The sequence below is a fragment of the Daktulosphaira vitifoliae genome, unplaced genomic scaffold, assembly GCF_025091365.1.
Source record: "Daktulosphaira vitifoliae isolate Bord-2020 unplaced genomic scaffold, ASM2509136v1 Scaffold_47, whole genome shotgun sequence".
Classification (NCBI taxonomy): Eukaryota; Metazoa; Arthropoda; class Insecta; order Hemiptera; family Phylloxeridae; genus Daktulosphaira; species Daktulosphaira vitifoliae.
In genome coordinates, this window is record NW_026099616.1 from 827 (window position 1) to 12,928 (window position 12,102).

General features: G+C 31.4%; 2 protein-coding genes across 3 annotated transcripts; one reads left to right on the top strand and one right to left on the bottom strand.

Moving 5' to 3' along the window:
• The first annotated feature begins 290 nt into the window (after positions 1 to 290).
• Positions 291 to 4,775, top strand: LOC126908940 (uncharacterized). 2 transcript variants are annotated; one of them, XM_050691282.1, is made up of 6 exons: positions 291 to 371; positions 700 to 3,048; positions 3,112 to 3,428; positions 3,490 to 3,622; positions 3,685 to 3,966; positions 4,029 to 4,775. In XM_050691282.1, exons 1-5 carry the CDS (start codon positions 338 to 340, stop codon positions 3,885 to 3,887), a joined length of 3,036 nt encoding a protein of 1,011 aa, XP_050547239.1. In that variant the 5' UTR covers positions 291 to 337; the 3' UTR covers positions 3,888 to 3,966; positions 4,029 to 4,775. The 2 variants fall into 2 exon arrangements, with proteins under 2 accessions (XP_050547239.1, XP_050547240.1); XM_050691283.1 differs by lacking the exon at positions 291 to 371 and adding an exon at positions 383 to 515 and having other exon boundaries at positions 776 to 3,048.
• A 580-nt stretch (positions 4,776 to 5,355) lies between these two features.
• LOC126908941 (deoxyuridine 5'-triphosphate nucleotidohydrolase-like) lies at positions 5,356 to 7,032 on the bottom strand. Its single transcript, XM_050691284.1, has 4 exons — positions 6,053 to 7,032; positions 5,857 to 5,993; positions 5,649 to 5,794; positions 5,356 to 5,585 (listed from the first exon to the last, which is right to left on the bottom strand). Exons 1-4 carry the CDS (start codon positions 6,175 to 6,177, stop codon positions 5,529 to 5,531), a joined length of 465 nt encoding a protein of 154 aa, XP_050547241.1. The 5' UTR covers positions 6,178 to 7,032; the 3' UTR covers positions 5,356 to 5,528.
• Positions 7,033 to 12,102: the final 5,070 nt, after the last annotated feature.

The following is a 12,102-nucleotide window of genomic DNA, read 5'->3' on the forward strand; positions in this document are numbered from 1 at the left end:
CTAATTTTCTTGGATGGCGTTTATAAAAATGTAACAAGTGCTGTATAACATGTAGAAACCTGAATATTTTTTCTCAGACCACTTGATATACTTTGGTCATTATGCTAGCGATATACGATGTACTTGTGCGATTAATGACCGCGCACCACCATCACTGATGCAGCGGATAATACAGTAACAATCCGTATTTATAAAGACATCAATAATGATTATATTCACTCTTTGACTAAGCGTTATTAGCGGCTCGCTAACATATTGCTTAAAAATATTCAGTTAAACGTATACAAGTACTAGTATTTATTTATTTATTTTTTTTTTAATTTAAAATTGAATAACAATGGCTGATGTACATTTTACTGGTGCTGCACAAGGTAAGTTTTTTTGTTTGTATATTTCGATATTTTCGACGCACAAATTGTTTTTACACATTTTTTCACAGCCACCTCTTCCACGACTGTTCCACACCACCATTCGGTTAAACGTAGGGCTAACAACAGTAGGGTAAAATCCAAAAGGTTGCGTATACAATTGCCGGACTCGAAAAATTTCATCGAGATTGATTCCGCATTGAAGCGAGGAGCCATTTGGTTTTATAGGAAACACGTGGAAAATTTCGCGAGCTATCGAGATTTTCTGCGCGCCGTTAAACCCGAACTGGTTACCAAACTCNACAAATTGTTTTTACACATTTTTTCACAGCCACCTCTTCCACGACTGTTCCAAACCACCATTCGGTTAAACGTAGGGCTAACAACAGTAGGGTAAAATCCAAAAGGTTGCGTATACAATTGCCGGACGCGAAAAATTTCATCGAGATTGATTCCGCATTGAAGCGAGGAGTCATTTGGTTTTATAGGAAAAACGTGGAAAATTTCGCGAGCTATCGAGATTTTCTGCGCGCCGTTAAACCCGAGCTGGTTGCCAAACTCGGTGAAATCACAGCTGTTCAGCCTATTAAATATAATCTCAAATTGGAGGCCTCTTACCATATACCGCGATCAGAAGCACCGCCCGAGGACCGTGCCTTCAAGACACGGGCTAGGGCGTTGTTGTCCGACACGGATATTGTAGGTGCGGTCAATGACGATTTCGAGATTATGCTTGCCGAGGAAGACGCGTACTCGGGTAGGGGTAGCGGATTCACGCTAGCGCATATCGACGGTCTCATGCTCAGTGTATACAAGTATACGCCCCTCACCGGCTCATCATATATTCCGGTCCCAAACGAAATTTTACATAGAAAGGCAATCATCAACCCACAAAACATCGATCAGTCCTGTTTCAAGTGGGCCATTTTAGCCCGACACGTTGAGGTTAATAATAATACGCGTGTTAATCAAAAATATTTTAACGAGGAACACAGGTATGATTTCACGGAGTTAACGTTCCCCACACTAGTGTCCCAAATTAAAATATTTGAACGACGTAACCCCAACGTGTCCGTCAACGTGTACGGCTTGGAACGGGACAATGTTAATATGAAGTGGTCGGTGTATCCGCTAAGAGTCGCCGACCAAGAGCAACAAAATCATTTTGACCTGTTGTATATCGGTGACTCTGACAAGTATCATTACGCGTACATTTCAAATTTTTCGAGGCTTGTGCGCAGTCAAAAAACCAAACACCTAGGTCGCATATACACTTGCAAACGTTGCTTCACCAGCTTTGATGATCAGCCTAAAAAGCATATTCTTCGGGGTCATCAAGCGTTGGAGCAACACAAGTTGATATGCGGCAAGAACAAGCCTATTTTACCCGTTATGCCGGCGGAGGGCAGTAAGGTCGAATTTGACGCGTGGGTAAAGACTCAACGGTTACCGTTTGTCATCTACGCCGATTTTGAGGCCTTGCTGGAGAAAACAGACGATCGTATGGGTGCATACACCAGGACTGTGCACACCCACCACCCCATGAGCTATGGGTACATGGTGAAAACATCGGACGATGTGCCCTCCGAGCTCCTCGAACGCTACGGTATACCGCAATCACCGGTGATATACCGTGGGTCCGAGGATCGCGAAGAGGTCGCCAAGGCATTTGTGATGGCTGTAACTGAAGTGACGCGCAACATTTCTAAATTGTTGCGCAAAACCAACGTTCCCATCCGAATGTCTATCGATGATGTGCGCAGGCACGGGGAGAAAGTGGTATGCGACTTGTGCCGCATGGCATTCAAGGATTCCAACCCCAAAGTCGCAGACCACTGCCATCTATCGGGCCGATTCAGACAGACGTTGTGCAATGCATGTAACCTGAAAGTAAAGACGGTCAATTTTGTGCCGTGCTTCTTGCACAATCTTTCGGGTTACGACGCGCATTTCATCGTCACTGAATTGGGGTACGACGACCAAAGGATTTCGGTCATACCGAATTCCGAGGAGAAGTATATTTCGGTCACGAAACACGTGACCAATAACTTCTCCATACGGTTTGTCGACACCTTCCGGTTCATGGCCTCCTCCCTGTCCACCTTGGCCGGTAACCTAATGACACCCGATTTCGTTAAATTCCGGGAGACGGCCAAGGTGTTCCGCCCGGAAGACATGCCGTTGGTAACGCGTAAGGGCGTATACCCCTACGAGTACACTGATAGTTGGGCTAAATTGGACGAAACGGTACTACCACCCCGCGACGCTTTCTATAGTCAGTTGAATGAGTCGAATATCGATGACGACGACTATAGACACGCCACAGAGGTGTGGAATCGTTTCGGTTGCTCAACCCTCGGTGAGTACAGTGACCTATACCTAAAGATTGACGTGCTGTTGTTGGCCGACGTGTTTGAGAACTTTCGCGACATCTGTACTACAACATACAATTTGGACCCGGCGCACTATTATACCGCACCGGGTTTTAGCTTCGATTGTATGTTGAAGTACACCAGGGTGAAGCTGGAGCTCTTGAACGATTACGACATGCTACTGATGGTGGAACAGGGCATTCGTGGTGGGCTGGTGCAGGCCGTCAAGCACTATGCCAAGGCCAACAATCCAAAGACACCTGGCTACGATCCGACAAAACCAAACTCATGGATCGTGTATCAAGATTGTAAGTATTATATATAAAAGTACAATAATTGAGCTGTGAATTAAAAACGTTTAATGTATATAGGCAATAACCTTTACGGGTGGGCTATGAGTCAGCCCATGCCGTACGGTGGCTTCCGGTGGTATGAAGGATCAGATCCTCTGGCCGACCTCCAATTGCTTTCGGACACTGGTAATACGGGGCGTATATATGAAGTAGATGTATCGTATCCAGAAGGGCTGCATGACGAGCACAACGACTTGCCGTTCTTGCCTGTCAACGATGTACCACCGGGTTCCAAAGAGACCAAACTCATGGCCACTTTGAAACCCAAACAGCGGTACGTCGTACATTACGTTAATCTTAAACAGGCGATCGCACACGGACTGCGAGTCGATAAAGTATGTATAATTAACCTATAAACTATAAACGATGATACTAATATAAATATTTGTACTGCAGGTGCACCGCGTTTTAGAGTTTCAACAAAGTGCTTGGTTGAAACCGTACATTGAGTTGAACACTGAAATGCGGAAACAGGCGGCAAATGCTTTTGAAATATCGTTTTTCAAATTAATGAATAATGCCGTCTTTGGTAAGTGCACGCTCAATGGTAAAGTAGTTGTGAGTTATTTGATAAATATTTATATTTTATAGGGAAAACCATGGAGAACATGCGGAAACGCATCCGCATTGAACTAATCTCCAGTCCCGAACGTCTAAGCAAGCTCGTAAACCAACCAACCTTCAACGACTGTATTAAATACGGCGAAAGGTTGTGCGCCGTCATAATGGACACAAAGATTGTCAAGTTTCTCAAACCAATATACGTAGGTTTAGCAGTGCTTGACATTAGCTAGTCGCTAATGTACATGTACTTCTACGACGTATTAAAACCTCATTATGGCGACGCAATTAGCCTGGTTTACATGGATACTGGTGAGTACAACCGTACAGTAGAAATATTTTTACAATATTTATATATTTTTAATTTTTCTCAGACTCCTTCATATACCTGCTCAGAGTCAGCGACTTCTACCAGGATTTAGCCGACAGCCCCGATTTACTGGTGTACGTGGACGCATCTAGCCTGCCCAAGGATCACCCTTGTTACTCGACCTCGAGGAAGAAGACGCCTGGTCTGTTTTCAGACGAGACCGGCGGCCTCACCCTCTTTGAGATCGCTGCACTTCGTTCAAAGTGCTATGCATTTGACATGGAAGGCAGCGAATTCATCAAGTCTAAGGGGATCCGCGGACATGTCGTCCGGAACCATCTGTCTTTGGACGATTACAAACGATGTTTGTTTGAAGACGATGGCGACGATGGTGACGATGCGTCAAAACGAGCGTTGGCCGGAGACAATGCCCGTGTAGTCATCGGAGCCGTACGTGATGGTGAGATTCCACCGACATTATCATTACCGTACACTCCGTACCGACAGAACGTGTCAATTCGTTCTTTCGAGCACGAGGTACGCACTTTACGTACAACCAAGTTGGCGCTTAACCGTTTCGACGATAAGCGCTACACGCTCGACAACAGAGTTGACACGCTGGCTTACGGTCATTATGCCATTCCATCGGAAGAAATTTAAGCAACATTAGTTTTTATAGTCATAATAAGATTGTAAAACTCTTTAAATATCCATATTGATAAATATAAAATATATTGTAAATGTATAATATATTGTATGATAAACCGTGTAATTGAATTTTATGTTAAGGTTTTTGTAAATATAAGTGTTGTATATATATATAGTTGTAAATATAGTTTTAAGATTTTTTTAATGTAATATTTTAATGAATTGAATTGTAAATAAATGTAATTTAGAATTGATATTATAATAAATCCTTAATTAATATCTTATTTTTATAATTGAAACAAAATAATTACCCACTTTGTATTTTGATAATACCAGATTATTATACAATAGGTTTTAATAACCTATAGTAAGTACTATACGTATTTTTTAGCCCATAAATAAAATAATCAATTGTAAAACTCGTTGAATTTCAATAGTGACAAATATATTAATAAAATGTAAAATAAATTGTATGCTAAACGATGTAATTGAATTTTATGATAATGTTTTTTGTAAATATAAGTGTTGTAAATATAGTTTTAAAATTTATAAACCTCATATTTTACTGAATTAAATTGTAAATAAATGTAATGATTAATATATATGATATTGAAACAATAGAATAATTTTAAATAATAATAATGCAAAATAAAATTACTAAAATTTTTAATATTTATTATAATATTATTTGTATAAAGTAATGAATTTACACGAAAAAAGATCTTAAATTTAAAGTTATAATCCTTATCCAATCGATGATTGAGTTTATTTTAAATCTAAAGCTTATTTGTCAACTTTGTTAATTTTAAAGCAAACGTATTGAAAAAAAAAAAAAAAAAACATATATATATATATATTAATTATAATTTAATAATAATAAATAAAAATAAAGTCCAGGTAAAAATATTTTAGGAATCTAATGAATTCCGCTTGAACCAAATCCGCATTCACCTCGATTTGTTTCATCCAGATTCTAAAAAAATGTATAAATAGATTATCTAAAAATATATATTTTTTTTTATATATTAATAATTACATTAATTTCTTTCAATTCAGGATAAACAATTTTCTCACAAATTAATTGAGCTACTCTATCACCAGGATTAATACTGAAATTATGATCTGAATGATTGATCAATACTATAATAACATTTCCTCTATAATCCTCATCAATAACACCAGCTAAAAATTTTTTTTAAATTAATTATAAAAAATAAGGTTTTAATCGTATTAAATAAAGTAACCTCCAACGTCAATAAAATTTTTCATCGCTAGTCCAGATCTGGGTGCAATTCGTCCATATGTACCACGAGGAAGTTTTATTTGAATGTCGGTTTTGATTAATTCTTTGTCGTGCGCTTTGACTGTATAAGTATACGCGCTAAAAATATTAAAATTTTGTACTTCCTAAAATTTTAATTAGGTGATTTATAATGTTACCTTCGCAAGTCATATCCAGCAGCGTACTTGCTTGATTTGTAAGGTCGGAAAGCGTTGTGGGTTAATTTTGAAAAAGATAACACACATTCGTTATCCAATCTAGTTTCTTTTATAATATTATTCATGTTAGTAGGTATACTATTAATAATCGAATTTTGTGATAATAAATATACATAAAACAATAAAGTAAAATATCTGATAATTTAAGAAGATAGTATATTAGACACTTGAAGGTGAAAGTTTAGCGAAGACTAAGAAAACAAAATTACTCTACATCAATGCAGAACACAGTCGACTATACTCCAGTTATTAAATATTAATAAGAGAGGAAAATTATTAATCATTAATATATTTAGAGATTAAAAAGAGGGGACTTAAAAATCATTTATCGCTGGATTCACGAGGAGGGGTAAAACGCTATCTCATATTTTATAAGATCAATGAATATATGATATAGCACCCCTAGATCTAAACTTTTGTAACTCAAAAATGCGATTTTTGATATACTGTTCATTTTAGGATTTCTGATTCTATTACCTACATGAGAATAAAACTGTAGTAACTATATCTTGTTTAGTTTCCAATAGAAAGCGCTAGAAGACAGTTTACTTGAATGACAGCATGCAAGTTTCATATCAGTTTTTCTTGAATTGTGAAAAAAGAGGTTTTATGAGTTACAACAGTTTAGATCTAGGGGTGCGATATATGTAATAATACTGTAGAATGTATATTTGTATACAGGGTGATCTCTGAATCATGAACCGTTCAATTACTCATAAAAATAAAAAAAAAATAATTTTGAAAAAAATAATTCCTAGGTTCTTATAGTTGAATATTGTTCTCAATTAATTAATATTATTTTTTTATGTTCATCCCTTGTGATTTATAAATGTTTCAACGTTATTTTTTCAAATGGAAACATATATAAAAAAATTTTTTTTTACAAGTCATTCAACGCGTTTTTCGTATTTTTTACTATAAATACATTCTAATTATTAAAATGTGATTCAAATTCTAAATTTTTTAGTTAATTATAATCATCAGTATATGTAAAATGTTGTATTTTTAACATAAAACCATTTTGTAATATGGAATTTCTAAGACCTATATTGATTATGAAATTTACCTAAACGTCTAATTATATGATACTTTTCAGATCGATTTGAATAGAGCTAAATCTTTTTTTTTTTTCTCAACGATTTAACAAATACAGAAAAAATGATAAAATTCTTAAACAATAAAGCTGAAGCTAATTAAAAAAAAATCGAATTTCAATGTACTTAATTCAAGAAAACATCGTTATTTATCAATTTGTAACAGAAAATACAAAAAAATTTTTTATCACTTAACATTGAATATGATTTTATAAATTATGTCCTAAAAACTAGGCTTGAAAATGAAAGTTACATTCATGGCTATAATAAAGTTAAATCGACGTATGTTGTGAATGTTTTAGCAGCGAGAGAAGTAGCTGTGATGATGAATTTTAATAGATCCTTAACAGACGAGGAACCAAGGTAAAAAACTTTCAAGTTGTTGAAAAACACAGAAATAATTATTCTGATAGAAAAAATCATCTTTGATTAACAAAAAAAAAATTATTTTTACTTTGTAAAATTGAAATTAATAGAAAATAAAAAAAAAATATGCTACTAAATAAATAACTTACAATGGAAATATTGCCCGTGTCTGACAGGTTTGATTATTGCATTTGGTTTGTCAGTTGTATAGGATGCTATAAAAAATAAATAATTTACTAATTTATAATTATTTTATGTGTTGGTACATGATAATGTATACTCACACTGCACACCGTTTACCGTAAACATGATGGTTCTACCGTTGTAATTTAGAGCTAAAATTATAATTTTAAAAATATTTGTATTTTATATACAGAGTGATTTTTTTTTTTTTTGTTTTTATCATAAACCACTCAATTACTTACAGAATAATAATTAGTAATAATTAATAATAGTTACACATTATTCTTAAGTTATTATCTTTTTAATACTTTTTAAGTTCATCCCTTATGCCTGTTAAGGATGTCAACTTTGTTTTTTTTTAAATGGTAACATATATTTTGAATTTAATAAAATGTTTTAGTTATTAATTTAATAGTAAATGGCATTTGAATTTTTAGTATAAATTTATTAGTTAATTAGATATAAACACTTAAAGTTGTTTTTTATGACATTGACTATCAAAGTCACTGATTGTTTTTTATCAATTATGACTATCAATAGATATACTATCTGTATTGTCAGTTACTGTATTTAAAATTCATAAATATGTGCCTTACTACCTTTGATAATAACAATGCTGTGTACCTGCTAATATTAATGTAATAAAAACTAATTAGCTATCTGTATTTGTAATCCTTTGTGTAATATATATGTATATTAACTCAAAAATTTGAAACTTTAAATGTTTATATCTAATAAACAAATAAAGTTATACTTAAAATTCAAATACCATTTACTATTAAATTAAAAACTCAAACATTTTGTTAAAATAAAAATATATGTTACCATTTAAAAAAAAAATAAAGTTGACATCCTTAACAGGCATAAGGGATGAACTTAAAAAGTATTACATAGTTAATAACTCAAGAATAATGTGTAACTAAAGATAATCAATAAAAATTTTTTTTTTAAATTATTATTATTCTGTAAATAATTAAGTGGGTTATGATAAAAACAAAAAAAAAAAAATCACTCTGTATATGAAATTATTATTTTCACCGTTATAATTCAACATTTACACTTACAATTTACAGGTATTATATTATTTATTACAATTAATGTCTCGGATTGATCAGTATTGTCTATATCTTCCATCTCACTAAATTCGTCAGTATCATCTAAAATAATTATATTTATAATTTTATGGTTGAAATTATTATTTTGCGATGTTATTATTTTAATTTTTTTTATTTACTAACCGTTTAAGATATCCGATAATCTAATAATTCCTTCACTGTCAGAACTTATTTCTATAATTTCACTATTTTCAGACATTTTTTTTTTTATTTTTTATTATGATGCATATACAACTGTTTGGCAATATGCAAGAATTAAACTGAACTGATGTATATACTGAATGTATATCAATTGATTTTGCGAATCATAAAAATAATAAATTATAACGTAAACCATTTTATTAATGAGATGATCTCTTATGTACTTAAAATCAGACAGACGATAAATTAGTTAAAAGTCAACTAGAATAAAAAGCAGATTTGCAATTTAGAATATGATTCTGCAATGATATAAATTATAATGAGTTCAAGTATCTTGTAGCAAATTATTGAACAAATTAGTATAATGCACATACGATATAGAAATTAAAATAATAATATTTATATTTATATGTATTTCAAATTCGTATTCAATCTATTATATTATGACTAAAGATAAACGATAGAACGTCTATCATGTTTTAGTCGATATAAATATAGGTCATGCAGAAATCCTCTTCAAATGTAATTTCTATTATAATAAATTAATCTAAAAAGTTATGTTACAAAATAACTTGTATAATATACAATGAATCTGTTTATATATTAATTAATATAATATGTAACGGCCTGTACTTTTATTTTTTGTTAAATCATAATTTTTAAATGTTATATTAATTATAACATAAATGTAATTAAAAAATTATTCGTAAATAACTAGATTATATTAATAGGTATTAAGTCTAGACCATTAAAGACGTTAATTTTACTCGCAATGCATACTATACAATGATATAAATAAGAATATGTATGTTACTGGAGTAGTACTCAACGGTTTGCTCTTGACCGAAACACATATACACACACGAGTGCTCGCGTAAGAAAGCCCACATCTGTGTTGTACAATAAACATATATTACGGGTTAATTACCGTAGTGAATTGTATAAAATAGTATTTGATATTGTTTAACAGGGAAAACTATAATAATAACAGATTTTTTCATTACACAAACATATATTTATTTGTATTAATGTAATAATAATAATTAGTATTATTATTATTAATTTATCTAATCAGATGATACCCAAGAAAATACAGAAAACAAAATAATATGTACATGTAATATAAATGAATTGAACATTAGATACTTTCAATGTGTTAATATTATTTTAAATATTAACTTTATAACAAATAAAAATTACGTTTTATTTTAAAAATTACATTCTTGCACAGTAAAAATAAATTTACATTCCCATTAATAAAAATGTAATATAAATGAATTGAACATTAGATACTTTCAATGTGTTAATATTATTTTAAATATTAACTTTATAACAAATAAAAATTACGTTTTATTTTAAAAATTACATTCTTGCACAGTAAAAATAAATTTACAATATTTGAAATAATTAATATTAGTTAAACATATTAATTATATATTGTAAACAATTGCTAAAACATAAAATTATCAAAAACTATATTTTTTTTTTAATGCTACAATTATATGATTAAAAAATATTAATAATGTAAAAAAGAAAAAATTGTTTATATAATATCAAATATATATCGTTGTTCATCTCTACCTTTAAATACAAATTTAAAGAAATTTGATCCAATGTTTTCATTATAATTTGTCAAATCATCGTCACTCATTTTAACTGTTTTTGGTAAAAATACATAACCTTTAAAGTCTTCATTAGATACTGTAATCATAACTGCAGTTCCAAATTTAGTTTTTTTGTTTGTCATTTCTAGTATATCATACTGCAACCCGATTTTCAAAAAATCCATATGTATATACTTAGGTTTGATGTTTATTTGTTTGATCATTTTTTTCTTGAGTGATTCCATCTATAAAAAAATATAAAAAGAAAATCGTATAAATGTTATATATCTAGTTCAACCTGGAAATCTTTGCGACTTTGTACAAAGGTATCAACGAAGCAGCGTATTTCCAAAATATACAATATAACCAGTAACTGTTGATTTTAACTGTACTAATAGTTGACGTTTTATTACCTAAAATTTAGAATAAATTTCTTTTAAAACGACTTTTTAACGATTTTAACATCTATTTGTTTCTTTTATTTGAGGAAACTGGTTAGGATGTATGTTTCGATATAAAATTTATTTTTTATTAATTGAAATATTCATTTTATAAATGAAATAAAGTTTAAAATTATACTTACTTTTATGATAATAGGAAACTGGTTATATAGAAAATGAACACAAGTTATTTGTTGAAATATCTATAGTGACGAAACACGATAAAGTACACTGATTAAAATTCTGTTAATGACCTTATATATATACGATATAATTTTAGTGGGGGTAAGGTATTTTCATAAATAACATATAATTATAGTTAGACTATAATAATTAAAGATACTCTATAACCATGTAACGTTAATGATCTTAGCTTTCATACATAAATTAAATTGTTAAGAAGGGGACTTCTGCATTTCTTTCTACAATCTGTTCAGATCATGAAAAGAACAACTCTAAAAGTGTAACAAGGAAAACATTAAGTGTATATTCTCTTCCTAAATTTTGAAGGAGGTATAAGTGGCAATAATCACAATCAAATGTGCGACCGTCACGTCTCTGAACGGAACCGTGGGAATGACCTCGGTTGGGTGTTGGGGTACGTCTCTAAATTTGAAGGCGAGTTGTGTCCAAGTCCATCAATAACAGCAATCCAATTAACTATTGGTTAGCACTATGGTCATGTTCACCAATCAGTGAGCAAACCATTTTACTACTGGTAAAAAGGTGTATTCATAGTAACCAATCAGAGCGATCCGTTGACTGTCATGATGATGGGGTATTAAGGGTATATAGTATAGTATATTACATATACTATATATTGACCTATATAATATAAGGGCAGTATAGTATATTTACCTTATTATGTTATATACCACTATATATAGATTATAATAATATTATAAAAACTAGAGTATATAATCCATTATTATATAGGTAATTAAATAAATTAATAGATAATAGAGGAGAATTCAATAGTATTAAAACTTTATCATCGTATTGATACGAACACAATGTTAAAATAACATACATAGCGTAAGTGTTAAC

What these genes read in the sequence shown, in the direction of transcription:
- LOC126908940 (XM_050691282.1), top strand. Translation starts at nt 338, where the DNA reads ATGGCTGATGTACATTTTACTGGTGCTGCACAAG. An exon ending in ACGGACTGCGAGTCGATAAA is followed by an intron (nt 3,429 to 3,489) that starts GTATGTATAATT and finishes TTTGTACTGCAG; the next exon opens with GTGCACCGCGTTTTAGAGTT. An exon ending in AATGAATAATGCCGTCTTTG is followed by an intron (nt 3,623 to 3,684) that starts GTAAGTGCACGC and finishes TATATTTTATAG; the next exon opens with GGAAAACCATGGAGAACATG.
- LOC126908941 (XM_050691284.1), bottom strand. Translation starts at nt 6,177, where the DNA reads ATGAATAATATTATAAAAGAAACTAGATTGGATAACGAATGTGTGTTA. An exon ending in AAATTTTATTGACGTTGGAG is followed by an intron (nt 5,795 to 5,856) that starts GTTACTTTATTT and finishes AAAAATTTTTAG; the next exon opens with CTGGTGTTATTGATGAGGAT. An exon ending in CTGAATTGAAAGAAATTAAT is followed by an intron (nt 5,586 to 5,648) that starts GTAATTATTAAT and finishes ACATTTTTTTAG; the next exon opens with AATCTGGATGAAACAAATCG.